The 24,280-nt window shown below is 46.6% G+C and overlaps 1 protein-coding gene across 1 annotated transcript in view; it reads left to right on the top strand.

The window, feature by feature from the left end:
* Nucleotides 1-24,280, top strand: part of SPATS2L (spermatogenesis associated, serine rich 2 like) — a 64,044-nt gene that overhangs the window by 24,873 nt on the left and 14,891 nt on the right. Inside the window, exon 6 of the mRNA XM_015424330.1 lies at nucleotides 2,744-2,879. Within this exon, the coding sequence (XP_015279816.1) occupies nucleotides 2,744-2,879 (136 nt within the window). The remainder of the gene's footprint in view (nucleotides 1-2,743; nucleotides 2,880-24,280) is intronic.

Raw genomic sequence — 24,280 nt, 5'->3', positions numbered from 1 at the left:
AAAATACCAGGTGCCATCAGGAGGTCCATCAGTGGGGCCAGGACAGTAGAAGCCCTCCCACTGTTGCCCCCCCCCAAGCACCAAGAAGACAGAGCATCACTTGCCCTAGAGCCCCTATCTATACCTTGTGGCTAATAGCCACTGATGGACCTCTGCTCCATATGCTTATCTAATTCCCTTTTGAAGCCGTCCATGCTTGTAGCCACCACCACCACCTCCTCCTCCTCCTTCTTCTCCTTCTCCTTCTTCTTCTTGTTGCATAGCCATGGAATTCCAGTAGACTTTTAAGAGACGCTCCCGTCTCAAATGCTATTCTAGGTTGTGTCATAAAGGCAAATAGGGAAAATTGATCAACAACATATTGATGTGTCACTGTTTCTAACAGTAAAGTGCCTAGTGAGGCGGGGGCGGGGGGGGGGGCCTGCCGTCAAATCATAACCGACTCGTAGTGACCGATCCATGGGGTTTACAAGGCAAGAGAGGAGCAGGAGTGGTTTGCCGTTGCCTTCCTCTGCTTAGTGACCCTGGACTTCCTTGGCGGTCTCCCGTCCAAGTCCTAACCATGGCCGACCCTGCTTAGCTCCCAGGCTATGACAAGATCGGGCTAGTCTGGGCTGTTTATGCTGATATTTAAATGCTGATAGAGTCCTGGAGGGTGGGGGGATTCCCAAATCGTTCCTCACAGGTCCCCTGCTTTTGTCATGGCAAATGGGTAAAATAGTCCGGGGGGATCAGTGTTCCCTCTGCGCTGAGTGAGCGTGAGCCAGCTCACAGTTTTTTAGCCTCCGGCTCGCACATTTTTGTTTCCGCTCAGGAAGGAGGGCTCCAGAGCAAACTGAGTTGTGCAGCCGCCAAATCGCTCGCAAACAACGTTAACGTCAGTAGTTCACAAAGTAAAATTTTTGCTCACAAGACTCCACAGCTTAGAGGGAGCATTGGGGGCAATATAGATTCCCAGTCACAAGGGACATCATCTCAAAGTTGTGGGCTTTCCCCCAACAGCCCGTTCCTAGAGACGGATTCTGGTCGTCTTCTTTATTTTTCTGGCCATCGAGTCACAGCTGACATACGGCGACCCCTGGTGGGGTTTTCAAGGCAAGAGACATTCAGGGGTGACTTGCCATTGCCTGCCTCCATGTCATGACCCCGGTGTCCCTTGGTGGTCTCCCATCCAAATATTAACCAGGGCCGACCCTGCTTAGCTTCCCAGATCTGATGAGGTCAGACTAGCCTGGACCATCCAGGGAAGGGCATTTCCTATGAAGAAACCTGTATTTAGAAAGATATGCCTGTCCTTAACGGAAAGTCTGGTTCACACATGAAGTTTTATGCGCAAGAATAGTCCAAGAGACAGCTAGAAAAATACATACGAAAAAAACGCACTCAAGTATACCATTATGTGTGCAGCTCATGTGAACACAGAGTTTTTCCAGGTGTTTTTCCATTGGCAGCTTGGCAAGAGAGTTCATTTCGCATCCATCTGCAAAAATGCATAGATACTTGTGCGATCTTTCTGTACAACAAAGTATGGGGAGGGGCAGGTCTTTCCGAAACTCAGTCGATAACTTTGTAGGGGAAATTCACATCAATCAATCAATCAATCAATCGGCCTTTATTGGCATAACATACAGAACATAAGACTCAATTTGCAAGGAATAATGAACGCCTTCTTGAAGCTTCATACAAAAATTTTGCAGCACTTTCAATTATTACGTGATTCTGGGCTGTCAGCAAGAAGTAAATCTTACATTTATAAGGTTTCCCTGAATACTTTCTCAACCATGTGAAGTGTCCTGTTTATCTGGCTGGGAAAAGACATTTCTGCAGGTTTTCTCTGGTCACCAATGGTGTCTGACTTCAGGCACCTCACCACTGTGAGGTGATTTCCTGTACTAGGAACACTGTAGGTGGATGGCCAAGGCTAGACCAACCTTGTTAGCTCTCAGAAGCTAAGCAGGGTCAACCCTGGTTAGTTTTTGGATGGGAGACTACCAAGGAAAGCTATGGGTGCTATGCAGAGGCAGGCAATGGCAAGCCACCTCTGAATGTCTCTTGCCTTGAAAATCCTACAGGGTTGCCCTAAGTCCGCCATGACTTGATGGCACTTTACACCACACACCACCACCGGGGACACTGGCACAGACTGCTGTAGCACCAATGCAGTCTTGCAGATCACAGTATCACTCCATCATTGCAGGGGATTTAGGAGCCATGAACTCCTAAATGTTTAGGGCTGAGTTCCCCTCCAAGAAAACAGTGAGCTTTCCCGCATTCTCATTTTCCTCGCTTGTGTGTTCCTGTAGCTACAGGGGTGGAGGGGTTTTTCTCCCTCTAGTGGTCGACTTTATATTACATCGCTTTATTCCGACAGTAAAAATCTGCAGTTTAAATCTGCAGGGAGATATGCCGGACATAAAGCATTGAAATATCACATCAACCACTAGAGGGAGCAAAACACGTGTGGCACAGGAAAAATCAACAATGAAGCAACAGGAACACACAAGCCCAATGTCTGGTCATCAAACCCATTATATTCTCAGTTTCTCTGCTTGGTAAGGGTTGAAATATTTGTTTTACTTGTCCTTGAAAAAGAGCTTGCAAAACATGCAGATTGGATTTTTAAAAATTCAACGGGGCTTTTTTCCTCTTAGGGTTACCGACTCATTTTTGGTTTCTATTTTCTTTACTTTTGGCTTATATTTGACAGCAGATGAAGTTTTCTGATGCTTGGTTGTTTTCATAGGTCCAAATATTGAAAAATCAGTGAAAGATCTTCAACGCTGCACTGTTTCACTAACAAGATACCGGATGATGATTAAGGAGGAAGTGGATAGTTCAGTAAAGAAGATCAAAGCCGCCTTTGCCGAATTACATAGCTGGTAAGTAGGCGAGGATAGGAAAGCCAGAGGAGGCATTTCAGAATCCAAAGGGCACTATCCCTTCCCTAGCCCACTGATACTCTTTATTTAGAGGAGGTAGAATGCTTTGCAATACTTTACACACAAGGTTGCAAGCAAGATTCCACCTTAGTTATTTTTAATGCCAGAAGGGAATAAAACAAGCAAAACCAGGAACACACAGCGTGGAAAGATTACAAGTAACAAAGTTACACCATGCACCAAAATGTTTAGTAAAGGTTCCCTTGCTCGAAAGCCAGTCGAATCCGACTCTAGGGTTGCGGTGCTCATCTCCGTTTCAAAGCCGAAGAGCCAGCGCTGTCCGAAGACGTTTCCGTGGTCATGTGGCCGGCATGACTAAACACCAAGGCGCACGGAACCTTCCCACCGAAGTGGTACCTATTTATCTACTTGCAATTTCTTGCTTTCGAACTGCTAGGTTGGCAGGAGCTGGAACTAGAGATGGGAGCTCACTCCCTCATGTGGCACCCGGGTCTCGAACTGCTGAACTACTGACCTTCCACAGCCTGCAGTTCAGCGTCTTCACCACTTGAGCCACCGCAGCTCCTACCAAAATGTTTACTGCATACTAATTATTAGAATTTACTGTCATATAGCATATGAAATTCCAACAATATAAATTTACAAACAATTACTCAAAGGTATAGGTTTCCAGTTATTCAGATATATAAAGTTTCATAAGGAAGGAACAATGAATGGTTAACACCTATTCCAAAGCTTGTAAAAGCAGCCAAAAAGTTGCTCCCAATATTTAACCGTGGACAGTGTAGTCCAATTACGACATTTCAATAGATAATGGAGATGCTATCAGTGACTACATGCGTCCAGGATTCTCTGCATGTTTCATGGCCTTCTTCCAGGTCACGAATTATTAATGGACCCAGTGCTCGAGAGTAATTATTTTGATAAGCAGGAAAAATGCCGTCCGTTCTCTCATTTGGCAAATAGGTTCTCCAAAAGGCAGGTACCCTGATAGAAATTATCTTTGTGTTGCTGTTTTCTGTAGTATAGTACAGCAAAATAATGACATAGCAAGACACGACACAAGCTCGTAAAACACTAAATACGGAACGCAATAGAGTGCAGATAGTAGCGACACTGAATCTTGAACAGACCAAGAGCCCTTGTGTGGGGGGCAGGGGGGGCAGGTCAGGAGCCCCTCATCTCCCCCGCCCCAGGCCACATTGCTGCAGGATCAGCATTTTTTAAAGTAAAAAAACTAGAGCCTAAAGTGGTGCTGGAGCTGCGGTGGCTCAAGTGGTTAAGACGCTGAACTGCAGGCTGTGGAAGGTCGGTAGTTCAGCAGTTCGAGACCCGAATGTGCCGCATGATGGAGTGAGCTCCCGTCTCTAGTTCCAGCTCCTGCCAACCTAGCAGTTTGAAAGCAAGAAATTGCAAGTAGATAAATAGGGACCACTTCGGTGGGAAGGTAACAGCGTTCCATGCGCCTTGGTGTTTAGTCATGCCGGCCACATGACCACGGAAACGTCTTCGGACAGCGCTGGCTCTTCAGCTTTGAAACGGAGATGAGCACCGCAACCCTAGAGTTGGACTCGACTGGCTTTCAAGCAAGGGAAACCTTTACCTTTACCTTAGCACCTTAGATACCAACAACAAATTGGTCTCTAAGTTGCTACTGGACTCAAATCTAACTGTCTAAGGCATGACGTGCCATGATGATGGAAAGGAGTTATGAAGGTCGGGGACAGAACAAAGTCCGAGCCCAGTGGCACCTTTAAGAGCAACAAAGTTTTATTCTGGGCATAAGCTTTCGTGTGCCTGCACTGTTCTTCATATACCAGGGGTGGCCAAACTCGCTTAACATAAGAGCCACACAGAATAAATGTCAGATGTTTGAGAGCCGCAAGACATGAACAAATATTACACACATTTTTATTGGAAAATATGCAAATTTGCTTTTTATTAACGTTAAATGAGATGAGACTGCCGAAAATAAAAACAAAATATTGATACTGATATTTATTTGTCCAATTATATTTTATTTGTTTGCTAATGATATTTATTTGTCAGAGAGAGAGAGAGAATGAAAGAGGTAGGAAGAAAGAGAGAGAGAAAAACAAAGAAAGCAAATAGATGGGGGAGGTAGAAAGGAAGCAACTTTAACTTTAAATGCATCCTCCAAGCCTCCCACGCTGGCTGGCTTGACTTGGAGTAGGGATTTAAAGAGACAAATGCCTTCTCCAAGCCAGCCATCGGAGGGGGGGGGAGCTTTGAGAATGCATTTAAAGCTAAACTTGCTTTCTTCCTCCCCTTCGCTTCCCCAGCCGCCCTGCCGGGAGCCGCACAATATTCGTGAGAGAGCCGCATGTGGCTCCCGGCCCACAGTTTGGCCACCTCTGTCATATACCGAGTTAGAGGATACTGTAGTAAAAAAGGGGTTGGTACACACAATAAACATTGCAATAGACTACCCTATTAACCGTGCAGTATATGCTAGCCTTCCAGTGAAGACAACTAACTCCTCTCAAGATTCATCCTGGAGTATATCCTGCTCTCAATAAGCCATTTGTGTTTTGTTTGTTCATTTGTTTGCCTTTGGCCCAGTAACACATCTTTCTGGAGAGTCCCCCCCCCCCCAAGTAGAGGTGGCCTGTTTGGAACATGGATGCTTCCTTCTCTGTGTCTCCTCCTATCAAAAGGGATACACGTTTGCTGAACGGGATAGGAACCCCCATTATCCCGTCTGACGCTGAATGGTGAAAGGGATGCTTCTCCCCACTCCTTGCTGGTTATAGAGAACAAAGGCTACAGGAAGAGAGTTGTAACTCGAACCCTCGCGCGCCTCTGTGTGCCGGATGCTGTGGGGTGTCTAACTAAAGACTTCAATTCCCAGGGACCACTGCTCTTAAAGATATCTGGCAGTTCTGCTTAACTACAGTCTCAAACGCTGGCTGGGGGCAGCACACCCATCTATACAACTCCCAGGAGCACCGTAGACGTCCAGGGCTCCTACTAGGCACAGCGTGGTCCTTCCTGCAGAAGAAGACCCCACGTTGCCTTTGTTTTGCCCGTTGTGGCGTTCTGTGAGTGCATGGAGGCAGGATGATGTCAGGGAGACGTGGCAGGATTGTCCTGTGCTGGTTTTGCTGCTTTCATATCTATCTGGCACGGATGTGTGGTTGGCATGCCGCTTTGTGATTGGTGGGTGTGGCAGGTGTCCCAGTTGCTGGGCTCTCGGCTCCTTGGTCTTGGCTGGCATTTCTTTACATGGGATTTCTTTACATGGGATACCCATTGGTTGTGCTGGTGCCGTTGCAGCCAGTGTTCCCTCTAAACTGTGGAGTCTTGTGAGCAAAAATTCTACTTTGTGAGCTACTGGCATTAAAGTTGTGAGCGAGGAATTTGGCTACTCCATAAATTAGTTTGCTCTGGAGCCCTCCTTCCTGAGCTGAGACAAAAATGTGTGAGCCGGAGGCTAAAAAACTGTGAGCTGGCTCACACTAACTCAGCTTAGAGGGAACACTGGTTGTAGCCCAGTGGCGTTCTGGCACCCTAGGCAGAGTTGTTCGCTTTTCTTGTCTCCTCTTTGTCTCCGACGGTCTCGTTGGTTCCAAAAGCAATTTCTGCTTCTGCTTTTGCTAGATTGTTTATGGGTTTTTAATTGACGTTTCACCAGCGCCACCAGTTTATTCTCATGGATGTTGTTGTGAGCTTTTATCGGGCAGTTACTGGTGTCTGGTAACTGAATTGAAAAGTGTTTGGTGTTTTTCCGCCCTGGCGCTAGCATTTGCCAGGTGGATTTGAAGGTTACATTGTCTGTTCTGAATTTCCCCCCCCCCCCATACATTAGTCACACTTATGGCCCGGGGGGCGGTACTGGCCCTTCCAGGGCCACAATGCGGCCCACGAGCAGCTAGTGCAAGGGAGGGAACAGGAGACTGCTCGGGGGCGGGGGGAGTGGGCGCAGCCACTCGGATTGTGGCTTCAGCAAGGTGGAACCACCTCGTCTGCAACAGTCAAGCAGTGTGGGAGCATCTGCCCAGTGCTGCACTGCTGGCTCTCCAGTCTGCCCATGTGGGTTTCCCCCTGCACCCCTCCCCCCGGCCCCTGGGGCCTTGCAGTGAGGAGACACCAACTCAGAGCTTACCACCTGCTGTCCTTTATGCAGTTTCTATCTCCAGTACCTGGCATTATGTTTTATGTCACACACGCCCCGGCCCGACAAAGTGACACTTACGTCCTATCCAGCCCTCATAACAAATGAGTTCGACATCTCTGCATTAGTGCATGCAGGAAATGATTTTAAGATGATTTTTTAAAGCCTGGTTTACATGGATTCTAATGTGGCACTACTCAGAACCTGTAAGTCAAATGAGTAGTGTCATTTACGTAAAATCTCCTCTCTTCATTGTTTTTAACCAAGTAACATCATTCTGCAGAAGACCCCCGAGCATGCCGAAAACCCTACTTTGACCACGGATGGCCCTTTCACTGCTCTGTCGATTGTAGGGTTGCCAGCTCTGGGTTGGGAAATACCTGGAGATTTGGGGGTTGGCGTCTGGGGAGGGACCTCAGCGGGGTATAATGCCATAGAGTCCGTCCTCCAAAACAGCCATTTTCTCAAAGTGAACTGATCATCATCTGGAGATCACTCGTAATAGCGAGAGATCTCCAGGTGCCACCTGGACGTTGGCAACCATAACTGGTTGGCAGAAGGCCCTTTGAGTTTTGGGTATGAGAGGAATGGGTGTGAAAAAAGAATAAAATAAGCCACAGGGCTCCAAACATGAAGAAAATAAGTTTGTATATCAAACGTGTCTTTACTGTGACACTGTCTGGTAGAGAACTGAAAGGAAACATCTGTCGTACACCCTTATGGTCTGCTCTTCGCCGCCGGCGGAAAATAAACTGTAGCAAATGCCATGGCTTGAGATTTAATTGCGTGCAAAACTTGACCTGAGCAGCGTCTCCCCTCGCTTGTGTCTCAGATGTTTTCATTTGCCAAATGGCGTGAAATGAGCACTGAGGCCAAGACAGTCAACATTTTTGTTAACATGCAGATAAGTACTTCAGATCGTCACTGGACAACTGTTAGAAATTGGTTCCAGAATAACATGGGGGCAAAAATGTAGTTATTATCAGGAAAGAAAGAAAGAAAGAAAGAAAGAAAGAAAGAAAGAAAGAAAGAAAGAAAGAAAGCTCACTGAGTGAAATCATGTGCAATAAAAAGCCAGAAGTGGGTGGAAAGCAAACGGAAATTTATTTATTTTATTTTACTTATTTTTATTTATTTATTTATTAGATTTATATCCTGCCCTTCTACATAGGCTCAGGGCGGCTAACATAAGACGGAGGTCCTGGGGCTGAGTCGGATCGGTCCGGGGTTGGGATTGGGGGTTGGGACTCCCTCTCCCGACCTTCGACGGGGCGCCTCTGGTGCCGGCGTCGGAGGTTAGGAGTTTGGGGGTGCTCCTGGACTCCTCGTTAACGATGGAGGCCCAGGTAGCAGCCACTGCCAAGTCGGCATTTTACCATCTCCGGCTGGCACGGCAGTTGGTTCCCTTCCTCGACCGGGAGGACCTAGCCACTGTGATCCATGCGACGGTCACCTCGAGGCTAGACTACTGTAACGCTCTCTACATGGGGCTGCCTTTGTTGCAAATTCGGAAGCTGCAGCTAGTGCAGAATGCTGCAGCCAGGCTGTTGATGGATCTTCCTAGACGAGATCACATCCAGCCTGTGCTGAAAGCGCTGCACTGGTTGCCTATAGCGTACCGGGTTCGCTTCAAAGTGCTGGTTATTACCTTTAAAGCCCTATATGGCCAGGGACCAGTCTACCTAAGGGACCGCCTTTCCCCACATATTCCCCCAAGAGCACTACGGTCGGGGAAGCAGAACTTGCTGGATGTACCAGGTCCCCGAGCTATTAAATGCGTGGAGGGCGTTTTCGGTGGCGGCTCCTATCTGGTGGAATGAGCTCCCAGAGGAGATCAGGGCTCTGCGGGACCTAGCACAGTTCCGCAGAGCCTGCAAGACGGAGCTCTTCCGCCAGGCGTTCGAATAGGAGCCGCCACCGCCATGGTACCACCAACGCCATGACACCACCAACGCACTAGAATTTGGGTACAGGGTAATCTGGAGGTTGAGCACTTGAATGAGATTGTAAGAGATGGCCATCTTGGTTTTTATGCGAGGAGTATTGAATATATGTTTCTATGATTATAACTGGTTTTTAAAAAATTTAATGTATGTATTTTTTTATGTTATGACTTGGTAATACGACTTGTAAGCCGCCCTGAGCCTACGGGGAGGGCGGGATAGAAATACAATAAATAAATAAATAAATAAATAAGAGGCAAATGCCATACATAAAACAATTTAAAAACCAATAAATAATCATTACAATTAAAATCGGTGCTCAACAGTAAACTATAATAATGTTGATAGAAGTTTTCACTTACAATGCAGGAAAAGGGGGTGTGGCCGGGGGGGGCTGAAATTGAGCCATGAAGTCTGTCTGTGTCTGTGGAATTCTGGATGGAGAGTGGTGTGAACAGCTGTGACAATTCTAGAGCAGGAGGGGGTGCAGAACCATCATTCGCCCTGATGCTCCAACAGGGTGGAATTTTACAGCTTTCGTTTCCTCTGGTACAGTAGTTGTTTTTCTGGGAATGCTGCTTAGGGTCAAAGGAGGCTTGCCTGCATTCGGGAAAGCAGCCGCCCAGCAGACAGTGAGTGCAATCACTAAATTAAGCGGAGGGTGTACAGAAGCAGTGTTCGCTGGAGAGCACCCACAGTTATCACTAGCTACCAATATTTTGCCAGCCTCCTAGTGCTGGTTCAGACTGGACAGGCATCTTGCATTTTACTGTATTTTATCATTCCAGGAGGTCTTTTCGATACTTCGTCACCTAACTTCGCCATACTTGGAACTTTGAGTTTCTCAAATAAGTTTTACATCTTTTGATGAAGCCAGTACTAACAGGACCTCTCTGCCTGGGTTACAGCTGGAATCAATAGATTTAGATGTGTAGCCATGTTGGTCTGAAGCAGCAGAACAAAGTTTGAGTCCAGTGGCACCTCTAAGACCAACAAAGCTTAATTCTAGGTATAAACCGTTTACTGAACCGTTGCCACGAATATTGCGTGATTAACAGATTGGAGTTGAATTATGAAAAATCAAAGGTATTAGTCGTTCCCTATCCCCAAAAATCTCATAAGTGGATTATTAATGGCAACAAACTTGAACAGGTTAAGCACTTCAAATGTCTGGGCATTTATTTCCAATCCAATGCTACTTGGACCTACGGTCATAAAATGGCTATTAATGTAGCTAAAGTTAGTGCTGCAGCAATTTCTCGCTTCTATTTTTCTGCTCGAGGTAACCAGTATGTGCCGGCTGCACTTAAAGCCTTCAGTGCTAAAACTGGAGCTCAGTTACTGTATGGGGTACCTCTCTGGATTGACTCAATGGACATTTCAGTTGAATGAGTCCACTCTACCTTTCTGCGAAAGATCATGGGGGTACCTATGTGTGTTCCATATGCTGCTTTGTGTTTGGAGTGCGGTCAGAACTTGCTGGCTACTAAAGCATGGATCTACACGATTAAATTTTGGTTACGACTCCATTTTAACTCTGACCCCTTCAGTTATATGTACCAACTACTTTCGGAATCTGATGATTCCAGATGGCTATCTTACATCGAAGCCAAAATAAGTTCCCTGAATTTGTCCCTAGAATCCTTATATATGCTTTCTGAGTCTGAGGCCTTTTTAAAAATAAAATCTAGATTATTGGGATCAGAGCTACAAGCTCTTTATAGCCTGGCTAACAGAACCTGTTCTCCCTTACATCTGGGGATTATTCCTAATGCAAATCTTCCAGCAGTATACCTCTACCAACTCATAGCTCCTAATTTGCGTAGAGCCATATCCTTGGCTAGATTTAATGTTCTTCCTTCAGCTATTTTATCTGGCAGATTCCAAGGGATTCCCTATCCTAGCAGGTGCTGTCCTTGTAGGAAGGATTGTGTTGAAACTGTTGCCCATGTTCTCTTCCAGTGCCCTCTCTATTTGGTGTCCCGTCGGGATCTTCTATATCCCATATTAGGCCATTTTTTAGAGTCCCCTGATGATTTTAAGCTTCTTTTCTTGCTCGATAACACAGACACAGAAATAATTGAAATAACAGCAAAGTTTCTCTGCAGTGCCATGGCCCTATGGCCTGATAAATGATATGATGAATTAGGTTTTTCTTTATGATGATACTCTGTGATGTTACTCGGCAATTTTAATTTGACTCTGTGTGTACTTAGATTACTGTATTTTTATTTATATGCCAATAAAAGGCTTTGGATTGGATTGGGTATAAGCTTTTGCATGCGTGCACACTTGTATCTGATGAAGTGTGCACACACATGAAAGCTTGTACCCAGAATGAAACTTTTGTTGGTCTTAATGGTGCCACTGAACTCAATCTTAGTTCAATGGAATCATAGAATATGTTGTTGAAGGCTTTCACGGCCGGTGTTCATTGGTTGTTGTAGATTTTCTGGGCTGTATGGCTGTGGTCTTGGCATTGTAGGCCCTATAATGCCAAGACCACAGCCATACAGCCCGGAAAATCTACAACAACCAACGAATCATAGAGTTGGAAGGGACCTCCAGGGTCATCTAGTGCAACCCCCTGCAAAATGCAGGAAATTCACAAATATCTTCCCCCGCACACACACCCAGTGACCCCTGTTCCATGCCAAGAAGATGACCAAAAAAACTTCCGGGATCCCTAGCCAAACTGGCCTGAAGAAAAATTACTTCCTGACCCCAAAGTGATGATTAAAACTTCCCAGGACATATAAGAAAGGGCCACAATAGCACACTTTCCTCCTACTCAGTTGCATCCATAGAAATAACGTCTGTGAGTGTGTCATTCTTAGAGTGCTTCTAGTACATCATCTCAGCAAATCTTGCAGCAGCCCATAGAAGGAGTTTCATCCTGTTATTACAGGTGAAGTGTCTGGGTTGAGAGGCAGACATTTCCTGAGGCCATCCGGAGCAGTCTTAACTCAAGAGCGCTTAACATTTGCTTAATTGCAGAGCTGGAGCCGCGCCATCGCTTTTCGTATCATGCATAAATAGGTTTTGTGAGTTTGCGTTTCTGTGTCTTTCACCACAGTCACTACAAGTTATTCACTGGAAACACACTTTTATTTTATTTAAAGCATTTTTATGCTGATTTTCCACCCGATCAGGGTCCCTGAGGCAGCACACATAGAAACATTAAAGCAATGAAAAACGTTTAAAATTATAAAATAATTCAATAAAAACACATAAACGTACAACACCAGAACTGGAGACCATTATTGGGGATATGCCAGAAGAAAAAGTCTTCACCAACTGGTGGAAGGCACCGATAGAGTGAGACAGAGAGCCAGTTTGGTGTCGTGGTTAAGTGCACGGACTCTAATCTGGGAGAACCGGGTTTGATTCCCCACTCATCCACTCGCAGCTGCTGGATGACCTTGGGCAACCCATAGTTCTGTCAGAGCTGTCCTTGAAACGGCAGTTCTTGAAAGAGCTCTCTTAGCCCCACCTACCTCACAGGGTGTCTGTTGTGGGGAGGGGAAGGGAAAGGAGTTTGTAAGCCGCTCGGAGACTCCGAGTGAAGAGGGCAGGGTATAAATCCAATCTCCTTCTCCTCCTGATCATCATCATCCCTGGGGAGGGAGTTCCAAAGTTTTGGTACCACAACCAAGAAGGCCCTTTCTTCTTGGGTTGCTGCCTATCTAGCCTCAGATGGTGTGGGCAGTCGAAGTGCTAAGAACCAGGCAGAAGTTTCTCCCAAGCTACAGTTTCCTGCTTCTAAGAGTTATAGGTGCTGGATCTTCCTTATTATTGTAATACTTATTTTTTTAGAGATGCATTTGCCTCCCCCCCCCCCCCCCCCTCAGTGGTGCTAGTAGAAAATTCAGGGGCACAATTTAGTTCAGGAAAGTAGTGCAGGGAAAAGGGTTAAACACTTCTTTCCCAATACTGCTGTTCTGGTCTCATTTGCAGCCCCCCAGCGGCGGTGTATGAATAAAAAATTGAAAATTAGGACATCAGATCACAGCTCTTTTTAGCACTTGTCTTCATTTAGAAGAAGAAGAGGAGGAGATTGGATTTATACCCCTCTCTTCACTACCTGAAGGAGTCTGAGGGTCAGGTCACATGGACATTTAGTGCGGGCTTCGCTGCTGATCCCTCGCACATTAAAGTTTCCTGTTCATATTGGCAAACCCGCCTCCCGCACCGAAGCGGGCTGAGTCCCGCGGGTTTCGCTCTTTTTATCCGCGTTTTCTGACACCCGTTGGAACAGGTGTTTTTCCGATATCTCGCGCTTTGTATCCGCGGTTTTGGTATCTGGACAGCAATCCGCCGTGACCGCGCTACCCTCCCACCCCCACCCCTTTTTTGTGTGTGTGTTTCCGGTTTAAATTATGCGCATGTACAAACAGGCACTAGCTTTTATTTTGGTATTTTTTAGTTTGTATGTACGCCCAAGCGCATGGGAAGACAAGTGCATGAGCAGGTTTTTTTTAAAAAAAACCGTGCTGCCGCGGGGACAGCACACTATATAATCAGTACTTTGCGCGAGTGAAGCGGAAGACAGAGGGACCGTCTGACCACCTACAAGCAATATAAAATGTCACGGATAGAAGAATTGCAGGGAAACTAGCGCGGTAAGAGGTCCGTGTGACCGCAGCCTCAGAGTGGCTTACAATCTCCTTTGAGAACTGCCCATGAGAGAACAGCTCCGAAAGAATTTGTGACTGACTCAAGGTCTCTCCCAGATTAAGAGTCCATGCTCCTAACCACTACACCAAACTGGCTCTCTCCCCAAATTTAGGGGTAAGAAATGATGCACGCTTTATCCGAACTAAGCTCTGCTAAACTCAGTGGGGCTTAGTTTTGAGGAAGGAGACCCAGGGTCAGAATCCACAAATGCAGTCTTGGGCACGTTTTCTTACAGGTAAGTTCCACTGGGAAAAAAAAAAAGATTTGCTGTTGCAGAGCAGTGCCACCCTGTGCCAGGGCTGTTTAACTGCCCCGTCAGTGTGAGGGCACTTTCTCCCCAGACGTCACCAGCCAGCTCACAGTGCAGTTGGGAAGCTGGGGCAGAATGTCTCTTCTTGTCCTCTTTTTCTCCAACAGTTGCCACCACCTTGGGTAAAAATCAGCCTTTCCTCCTCTTACGGTGTTGCCCAAAGTCGGTGCTACCGGGGGGTATTTCTTTAGCATACCGAGCGGCCAGGGCAGGTGGGTAAGGAAATGTGGCAGACTCTCTTAGTGAAATAACTTCAGTCCTACGAGGTACAAACTCCGGGTAGCTACATCTAGCAAGATAAAGGAAAAGTTACCAACTACGGTAGGTATTTACAGCATGGTATATCTGGTGTTTGTTGGCTGCATGATGTTCCCCTCCCCAGGCACACCTGCAAACATCTTTAGCCTCATTCCTCCCTGTTATCCCTCGTGGTAAACGCACTCACAACTGTGCTGCCAAAATGCAGGCCAAAGACCGCAACACAGGAGGGACCCAGAGATAGCAAAGAGTGACAAATAAAGGAACAGGTCCCCTTTTCAGATTCTGGGTGCTAGGTCCTGGGGCTCTGCCTGCCAAAACATGGAGGTGTTCACAACACGTCAAAAAGCTAGCGTGTTTTCCCTGTCGGTTATAAAAGATGCTCTCTGTCTGGAGAAATTCATTCTTTCCCATACTCTTCCCCGTCACAGGGACACCGGTGTACTCTTCCTTCACCGTAACTGCACCAGCCTATTTTGCCCATCTGCCTCTCATTCACAACATTTGCATTCAGGCAAATATGGTTATGTCGTGGTGGTATAATTTATATGAAGGACAGGAATCCTATCATCAAACTGATCTGTTCAAGCGGGTGGTAGAAAGTGCCATCCAGTCACAGCTGATTTTCGGCAACTTAGTAGGATTTTCGAGGGAAGAGAAGAAGAAGAAGAGAGAAGAGATTGGATTTATACCCCGCCCTTCACTTGGAGTCTCAGAGCGGCTTACAAACTCCTTTCCCTTCCCCTCCCCACAACAGACACCCTGTGAGGTGGGTGGGGCTGAGAGAACTCTCACACAAACTGCTCTTTCAGCATCAGCTGTGCCAGAGCTTGTGACTGACCCAAGGTCACATCAGCAGGTGCAAGTGGAGGAGTGGGGACTCAAACCCGGTTCTCCCAGATTAGAGTCCGCGCCTCCGCGTCACGACCCTGGTATTCCTTGGAGGTCTCCCATCCAAATATTAGCCTGGGATGACCCTGCTTGGTTTCTGAGATCTGGTGAGATCGGGCCAGCCTGGGCCGTCCAGGTCAGGGCTGTGTTCAAGCTAGACTTGCAATAAATCTCCCATTGTGTCCTGATCTCTGCTGTATTGGCTGGAAACCGACAGTAGTCTTTTTTTTGGGGGGGTTGAAAATTATTTGTGTGTGTGCGTGCACCTGAAAGTCATGGCGACGTCTGGTGACTGACCCTTCCTGGGGGCCTGGAGGATACTCAGAGAGAGAGGAGGCTGAGTAAAGCCTGCCCCCACCTCCCGACTGCTGGTATTCCATGGAGGTCTCCCATCCAAGTACTTGCCGGAGTCGACCCTGCTTAGCTTCTGAGGTAGGGCTTGCCTGGGCTATCCAGATCAGGGCAAAACAGACAGTTGGTCTTAATAGATTTGAAGAAGGGTATCGAGAGAGGCACTTCTTCCCATGGTGTACACGCCCAGTTCTTTTGTCCCTCTGTTGCTCGTGGTCAAATTGATTTTGAGGTTTTAGGACCATACTGAGACCTGTGAAGCCTATCTCTTACAGTCCATCTCTTACAGTCCATTACAGTAAGAAGGGTAATGTCCATCTCCATCCCGAAAGCAGTCGTGTTGACATCCTTATGTCATATCTATATTTGTTCGATATGGGTTGCATCCAGCAGTGGGAGGGCTTCTAGTGTCCTCGCCCCACTGGTGGACCTCCTGATGGCACCTGGTATTTTTGGCCACTGTGTGACACAGAGTGTTGGACTGGATGGGCCATTGGCCTGATCCAACATTGGCTTCTCTTATGTTCTTATGTTCTCCCTCTCACCCAATTCCCTCCTTACTACGCTCACCATCCCACATGGCCTTCATAACACGTGAGCGCCATCATTCCCAGCATAGCTTTTTTTGGTAGTCAAATGGGACCCCTCCTTCCTTTTTCACCACTGGGAAAACTGGTTGGGTCCAATTCTTTGTCTGTATTTGGTTTGTGATATATCGCTTCTTACTTAAAAAAGAAAAGGAAACCACAGGAAAAACTTGCAAAGTGTGGTGCGTATTGAATGTGGGTGCGATTTACTCTCTCAGTTATAATCGGCTCTACATTTTTTTCAGCGTTATGGATTTCATCTGTCGGCTCAACCTGTGACGTGTTCGGTGTGAAAACGAAAACCATTTCTACCTTGGCCAGTTTAAAGCAGAGCATTTCAGTGCTCAGCTTATAAAGAGTAGTGCTTGGCTCTTAAAAGTGTATAAAGTATCCTTATGCTCTGCCAAGCCAAGGGCTTCTGCTCAGACGATGTGTTAGAGCATAAGCTTCCAGCTGCTTATGAAGTTATGGGTGAAGAACAATTACAAGTGAACCTTTACTTTACGACAGCAATGGTATTCACACTCTTCATGGAGAGCTGCTGGATTCAGTACCGTCTGTGAAGCTAGAAGCCTGCAAGAATGTATGTAGAGCAGCCATGCTGGATCTAGGCCAGAGGGTACAGAAGAGAGCAACGAGGATGATCAGGGGTCTGGAGACCGAGCCCTACGAGGAAAGGCTAAGGGCCTTGGGAATGTATAGTTTGGAGAAGAGGAGATTGAGGGGGGGACATGATTGCTCTCTTTAAATATCTGAAAGACTGTCATTTGAAAGGCTGTCATTTGGAGGACTTTCCAGCTCATGGGCACCTTTGTAATTCTGACACAGTGTGGTGGGCGCAGCCACAAAATAGCAGCCTGCTGTTGTATATACGGGTGTGTGTTTGGCATAGCCAAAACAAAAAACACCCAAAAAAATCGGTATTTTTCGGGTATCACTTAAGCTGAATACAGATCAGAGATCCGTACTCGACTACTGGTCTAGCTAAGCCCACCCAAAAGCCAATTTTGGGGGGCTTTTATTCGGGGATGTTCAGCTATACCAAGAGCCAGCCCCAGCCAGGCACTCGGCTCCACGCCGCCCCAGCTGATCTGTGGTGCGGCTTGCGAAAGGTTGTTCCCTTTAAATGCCTTTTGCAAGCTGTGAGTGAATTCTGCTTGGGACTCCACTCGTGCGGTGCCACTTGCAAAAGGCATTTAAATGTGTTTTGTAAGCAGAGCTGCACGAATGGAGTCCCGAGCTGTGAGTTCCAGGCTAATGGAGCCACACCCATTAACCTGGGTGAATGGAGTCCCAAGCAGCAAGTTCCGGGTGAACTCGCCACTTGGGACGCCACTCGTTCGGCGGTGCTTACAAAAGGCACCACACGGATGGAGTCCCAAGAGGCAAGGTGTTTATGGTATTGGGATTCAGGGACATCAGGAAATACTGATATTTTTTGGGTTCAAAAATACTGGGTTTTCTTTGCACACCCCTAGTTGTATACTTGTGCTTGCCTCTGAACTAACCTTATTGGGTTTTATTGGTCTAAAGTAGCCCTGACTTGGTTACAAGCAATCATTTGCAACGCTACATACTTTTAATGCTTTTATTGTATGCTTTTAGTGCTGTGATGTGTTGTAGTCTGCAAAATTGTGGGCCTTATCTTTTTAAGCACTGCATAGAAATATTTGTTAAAGTCTAATTCTCCTGCGATAGTTTTTCGCCCTATTTAACAGGTAGTTTACTCTGGGCTTAATTCTGGTTGATTTACTTTATATCCCATGTTCGTTCCGGCAGGCTTTATCTTTATAACCAGAATAAGAATGAGGTGTGATCTGGCTTGCTATGCAAATCCTGTGCTTTGTGCAAACAGGATACAGTTGAGTTAACAGTAGAACAAGGTTGCATTTTGAAGCTTTGCAAAAAAATTTTTTGTAATTTAGCAACTGCTCTCCCGGGGTCATCAGGATGAGGCGGCCTCCATTTTTCCCTCTGCCGGGCCTGGCTTTCATTCGACAAAGCCGCTAATCTGTGTTCTAGATCGGCAACCATGCATATATTTGCATTAAGCAACCAAGTAATTCTCCTTCCGTCTGCGCATTTTGTTGAACAGATGCAAAGTCTGTGCTTTTCAAAGGAGCCTCCCTGTCTCGTGACCGTCTGCCAAGAGTAGGCTTTTCACGTGCCAAATAATGATCGAATAATGTTTTAAACGCTTTCAGAACTGAGGCACCACCTTGTCTGAATTTCCCGGAGCTAAAACGCAGCGCTGGTCAGAAGAGCACAACTGCTCTTCAGCCTGACTTGCAAACCAGCCTCACTAGGTTGTGCACAACTGCCACAGCCCATCAGAAACCAAGGAGAATATTCACTGTCGGGACTCTTGAATGTTTTCCTTGGCCAACATATAATCACTATGGCAGAACCAGTTCTGTGTTTCGGGGGGGGGCTGGTCAGAGAGTGCCCAGGGCCCCCCTATGCCCATTACCAGGCCGCTCTTCTTGCTCCCTCACCCACGTGCCCCCACCTACCTGTGCATCCTTCCTCTGCCTGTTCACAAGTTCTCCTTCCATCTGAAGTCACAGCTAGGGTTGCCAGGTCTTACCTTGCTGCCCATGGGGGGATCTTCACTCCTCTCCAGGAGCTTCTGCTGTGTGTGTTTTGTGCACGCAGCGCGATGACGTCACCCGGACGTTTTCCTGATTCTCCGGTTCCAGCCGCACTTTTCTGACGTCTGATTGCTCCTGCGGTGTTGAGCCACTTCCAGTTTAAACCCCCTCCCCGCTCGAAAGCTGCCCAAGGCTTCCGCTTTTTGCCGGCCATTTTTTAAAGTGAGTTGGCGGTGTGCGCATAGGCGGAGCTCCGCCACCACGTTTCGAAAACCGACATTTGAACAGTCACTTGTTTTAGCGTTTAGATGAGTTTGAGATCTCACGGAGGCCATTTTCGGGTCAGACATTTAAAGGGAAGTCTTTTGTTAGAGGGGTTGGATTGATTCGCCCTGGTGGTTCTGCGCATGCACCGCGATAGTTTCCCCCCCTCTTTGGAAGAGATGTGGGGATTAAAGAAAGAAAAGGGATGTAGCAAAGATCTGTTCTGCAAACTCCGTTATACTCACAGTTGTCTGGACCGAACTCGTATGGCTGAGATGATGGGGATTTAGTTCCACATGATAAACTCTCTCCTTGGTCCCACAGCAGCAAAAAGATGGGACCATTCTCATATTCAGTTATACACTGTTGAAAGAAAGTGGAAACTGTATTATTCCTTTACATCTATTCATTCTTTGTTACAATATAAATTCTATACAGTCAAGCTTCCCCCCCTTCAATCCCATTGTTTTCTTGTGAGTACAAAACTCAGTGGAAATATAATCTAGAATATGGAATTCATCTTGCTGATAAATATTAAAAACAGGACATATCTGAAGCGATAAGAAAGCCATCCTCGTTTCCACTGAACCCCCTTCGTGGCAGCCGACTTCCCTCAGTGCCGTCGGCCACATTCCCCATATGGAGAGACAGATGACTTTGGGCTTTTCTGGCAGAGTGCAAATCCAGCCCAAATAAGCAGTCCCTTTCACGCTACACTTGGATCTTCTCTAGGATGGTTTCATACTATCTGAGACGCTTTGCCCCTCACTAAACACACACCGGCTTTTTCATTTGCCGTGGGCAGGCACTCCACACACACACAAATTTCAGTTTTTATACCCCCGTCTCTGAATGCCGAACCCCGAGGAGCTCTGCCTAAGAAAAGCAATTCTGGGTGGAAGAAAGAGATGAATATTTAAAGAAAGGTCAGACTAGCTGCTCCATTTACAGTTTTCTCCCAGCTCTGCGATTTTCACAACAAACATGCCAGCAACACTACTTTGGCATCCGTTTTGCCTCTTTCTTTACGTTTCAGGTTTTTTTAAAGTGGCACATGCGTGTTGATCTGTTGGAAAGAAACCGAGACACAATTGGTGACAGATGCAAAACCCTCCAGATACTGAGGCGGGGCAGGCCGCTGAACGGTATCGTGAGCTGTCGTCAACGGCCATCATGCACAAGCAAGCTCTTGCTGCAAATGGGTAGGACCCCACCCCCATCACAGAGCCAGAAATTTGTACTAAAGTGCAGTGAGGGGGCATTCCTCTACCAAACCAATAAATAAATCTTACTCTTCTTTAGTCTTCAGTCATGTTTACAATACGCCCACGCTCATTTTAACTTTTCCAAGCCCCTGCTCCCCGAAACACTGAGGACACACCCAGGTAAAGTTCATTCCACATTCATGGTAAATCTTATTAAAATGAAGCGGAGGATGCCAAGTTGCTATTGTTCAGGCCAGCTTGATCCCTATATTAGATGGGCATTCATCCGTATGTATATTTACACGGTGGGAAAGAAGTGAAACCATTTAAGGTGGTTCTGCACTTCAACTTGTCAAGGATTGGATAGACATATGGAGCAGAGGTCCATAAGTGGCTATTAGCCACAAGGTACAGAGGGCTCAAGTGGTTAAGACGCTGAACTGTGGAAGGTCAGTAGTTCAGCAGTTCGAGACCCAGGTGCCGCATGACGGAGTGAGCTCCCATCTCTAGTTCCATCTCCTGCCAGCCTAGCAGTTCAAAAGCAAGAAATTGCAAGTAGATAAATAGGTACCACTTCGGTGGGAAGGTAACAGCATTCTGTGCGCCTTGGTGTTTAGTCACGCCGGCCACATGACCACGGAAACGTCTTCGGACAGCGCTGGCTCTTGAAACGGAGATGAGCACCGCAACCCTAGAGTCGGATTCGACTGGCTTTCGAGCAAGGGAACCTTTACCTTTACTTACAGAGTGAACAGTCCGTCTGGGGCAGTGATGGTCTGTATTCTTGGTGCTTGGGGAGCAACAGTGGGAAGGCTACTGGAGTTCTGGCCCCACTGGTGGACCTCCTGATGGCTCCTGGGTTTTGGCCACTGCGTGACACAGAGTGTTGGACTGGATGGGCCATTGGCCTGATCCAACATGGCTTCTTTTATGTTCTTATGTCTGAGGCAGTGATGCTCTGTATTCTTGGTGCTTGGGGTGGGAGGCAACAGTGGAAGGGCTTCTGGAGTTCTGGCCCCACTGGTGGACCTCCCAATGGCACCTGGGTTTTGGCCACTTTCTGACACAGAGTGTTGGACTGGGTGGGCCATTGGCCTGATCCAGCATGGCTTATTTTATGTTCTTATGTCTGAGGCAGTGATGCTCTGTATTCTTGGTGCTTGGGGTGGGAGGCAACAGTGGAAGGGCTTCTGGAGTTCTGGCCCCACTGGTGGACCTCCCAATGGCACCTGGGTTTTGGCCACTGTGTGACACAGAGTGTTGGACTGGGTGGGCCATTGGCCTGATCCAGCATGGCTTATTTTATGTTAAGGATTCTAAACAGTAAATAAGAGATCCCCCCCCAAAGGTCATGGAACTCTTAAAGACAGTTTGCCACATTGTTCACAGTGAGTTGTGTTAACACAATGGAAAGACATTGAGTTGGATCCAAGACAAACTTTCCTCCTGTGCAAGCAGAAACACAAGAAAAAGACGGCAGTAGCCTTTTGCGCTAAGTCCATCTTATTGTATCACCACTTGTGTTTCCTTGTGTGCAAGATCCTGAGCAACTAACTTCCGGGCACTGTGGCATATAGAGAGGAAACGGCTATAGGTGTTACACAAGTTCTTGTGCAGGCAGAACTGGATTGACTGATTAATTTATTAAAGCTATGAATGCGAAAGAAATACAAAGAAGGGTCATGTAGCCCTTCAGACACAAACACATTTATCGTAGTATAAGCTTGCTTCAAAGGGGTCTCTCTTGCTGGACATACGTCCATTTAAAATGTGACAAAATCTGCAAATTAAAACATTTGAGTTTGAGTATTAGTTGTTCAGGGAGCCAATGTTTTACAATTATATCACCACAGTCAGCTCCAATGATGAACCCTGCAGCCTCCTGAAAGTGGTTTTAATTTTCTGACTGAAGCAGACCAATAGAATTTCCAAACTGAAGCAGACCAATAGAATTAAAGCAAAAACTGGAATTTACTAGCACTTTAACACCATGTTTGATTTTAACATTGTTTTTATATTGTTGTATTACTATTTGAGAAATTGTATTAATGTAATGAATCGCGTTTTATGTATTCTGTGAACTTTTACTCTGCTGTAAGCCGCTCAGAGTCAGCCTAGGCCGGATGGGAGGGATAAAAATCAAGAAAATAAATAAATAAAAATAATTTTTTAAAGGGAGAAAACGTATAGGCATCGGCATAGAAATGTCTACTTTGACCGTAAGAGTTTCTGTCGAGATGGGAAGGTTCTTCCTGTGGGGAGGGCAATATAGTTCACCTGTCAGTGTAGAGCTAAAATCCTCAAGGGATGTTAGAAACATCCATTATAAACTGTGGCTCTTAAGTGGAGGCCAACCGTCTCTTCGTTTCCTTATTTCCCACAAGGAGATTGGTTGACAAGTGTTTCTTGGGAAATGTTAAATGAGGCTAACAGAGATTGATCGGTTGAATCCATTCTGAAATGGATTTGCCTGTTGAAATGTGGTTTGAAGCAGCCGTCCTGTGTAATCGGCCTAATCCACTTCCATTCAATTTATTTATTCAGGGTATTTCTATGCCGCCCCTTCAGAGCCCTGTTTAAGGCGGCTTAAAATTAAAAGAACATCACAGTGTAAGAACAAGCCATTAAAAACAGGCCACTGGACATCAACAGCATAAAAACTACCTATATTTAGAAGCGAACGTAAAAAGATGTGTTTTGGCACAGCACCGAACAGGAAGTAAAGTAGCTGCCAGGCAACTGGGTTCTGAAATTTGATCCAGCTCTATGTGCATCATTGTTTGTCACGATACCTTAGCTGAGGGTCTCACTTAGGCATAGGGATGCCAGACCTCCAGGTGGGACCTGGGGATCCCCCGTAAATACAGCTGCTTTGGAGGGTGGACTCCGTGACATTGAACCCCACTGAGGTCCCTGTCCTCCCCAGGCTCCATCCCCAAATTTCCAGGAGCTTCCCAACCTGGATCTAGCAACCCTACCCCCCATCCCCTGCTGGTGGCCAAGGGGTCCTGGCAACCCTACTTAGTCACATTTCTCCTCACGGAATTTGGAAGAGCGAGAGGGAAAGACAAGATGGCTACCAAGTATTCTGTCTGTGAGGGGACAGTCTGCAGGTTTTCAGAGGGAGTGAGGCAACTCAAGATTCACTTATTTGGTGCCAATGGGCGTCTGGTCTTCAAAAACGCAGATGTGACTAATCCACAGGATTAAACTACAGGTGTTTTTAAGTTAAAAATCAGGGGAAACCTTGCTAAGTATCAGGCTTATTCTAAACAAGCTTACCTGGACGTACATCCCATATAGTTCAGTGGGTTCTCTTTCCGGGTCAGTAGGTTTTGAATGGTAGGAGTTGAAAGAGCGTGAAGCCCTTCACAAATTGGCTGAACAGTATCTGCCAGTGGGGCTGTGACTCAGTGGTAGAGCCTCTGCTTGGCATGCAGAAGGTCCCAGGTTCAATCCCCGGCACCTCCAGTTGAAAGCAACAGGTGGTAGTTGATGGGAATGTCTTGTACCCTGGAGAGCCGCTGCCAGTCTGAGTAGACAACGCTGACCTTGATGGACCAAGGGTCTTATTCAGTACAAGGCCGCTTCATGTGTGTTCAGTCGTGCTACTTCAACTTTTCAAAGTCACTTCTGGGATCATAGAGATGTAAATTAAATCTAAGGTGTGCTATTGTGATGTATTCAGTAGCTGCCAATGGAATACATAACTGTATGTGAACCACCTCATTGAAGTGCTATGTTAAGCTTCGTCCTGGGCTAGAATCCTAATCCCTCCAATCCTATTGGTAGCCCAGGAAGAACCAGCCAATCATGTGCCATCAAGCTCCCTGAGCGGGAACGTCTGTGATTGGACTTTAGTTATACAATCTTATTGGTTGGTATTGTATAGTAGGCGTGGCTACATTAGCCGGGAGAGTTTAAAAGTGGAACAGCTTCAGTGAGGTGGTTCACATACAGTTATGTATTCCATTGGCAGCTGTTGAATACATCACAGATATCCAGTTGAATTGTTCAGGATAGGCCGTGACCTAACAGTATCATGACCCAAAGCAGGTGGATTCGGCTAGATTCGGCTGGATTCCAGCTCTGTCACCCAGAAGCTGCCTGGGAAATCAGTTAAACTGAATTGTGGGCCTGCTCAGGGGGAAAAAAGTAAGCAGAGTTT

The sequence above is a fragment of the Gekko japonicus genome, unplaced genomic scaffold (assembly GCF_001447785.1).
Source record: "Gekko japonicus isolate JY-2015 unplaced genomic scaffold, Gekko_japonicus_V1.1 scaffold3001, whole genome shotgun sequence".
NCBI classification, from domain to species: domain Eukaryota; kingdom Metazoa; phylum Chordata; class Lepidosauria; order Squamata; family Gekkonidae; genus Gekko; species Gekko japonicus.
This window is presented reverse-complemented; position numbering and strand designations above follow the sequence as displayed.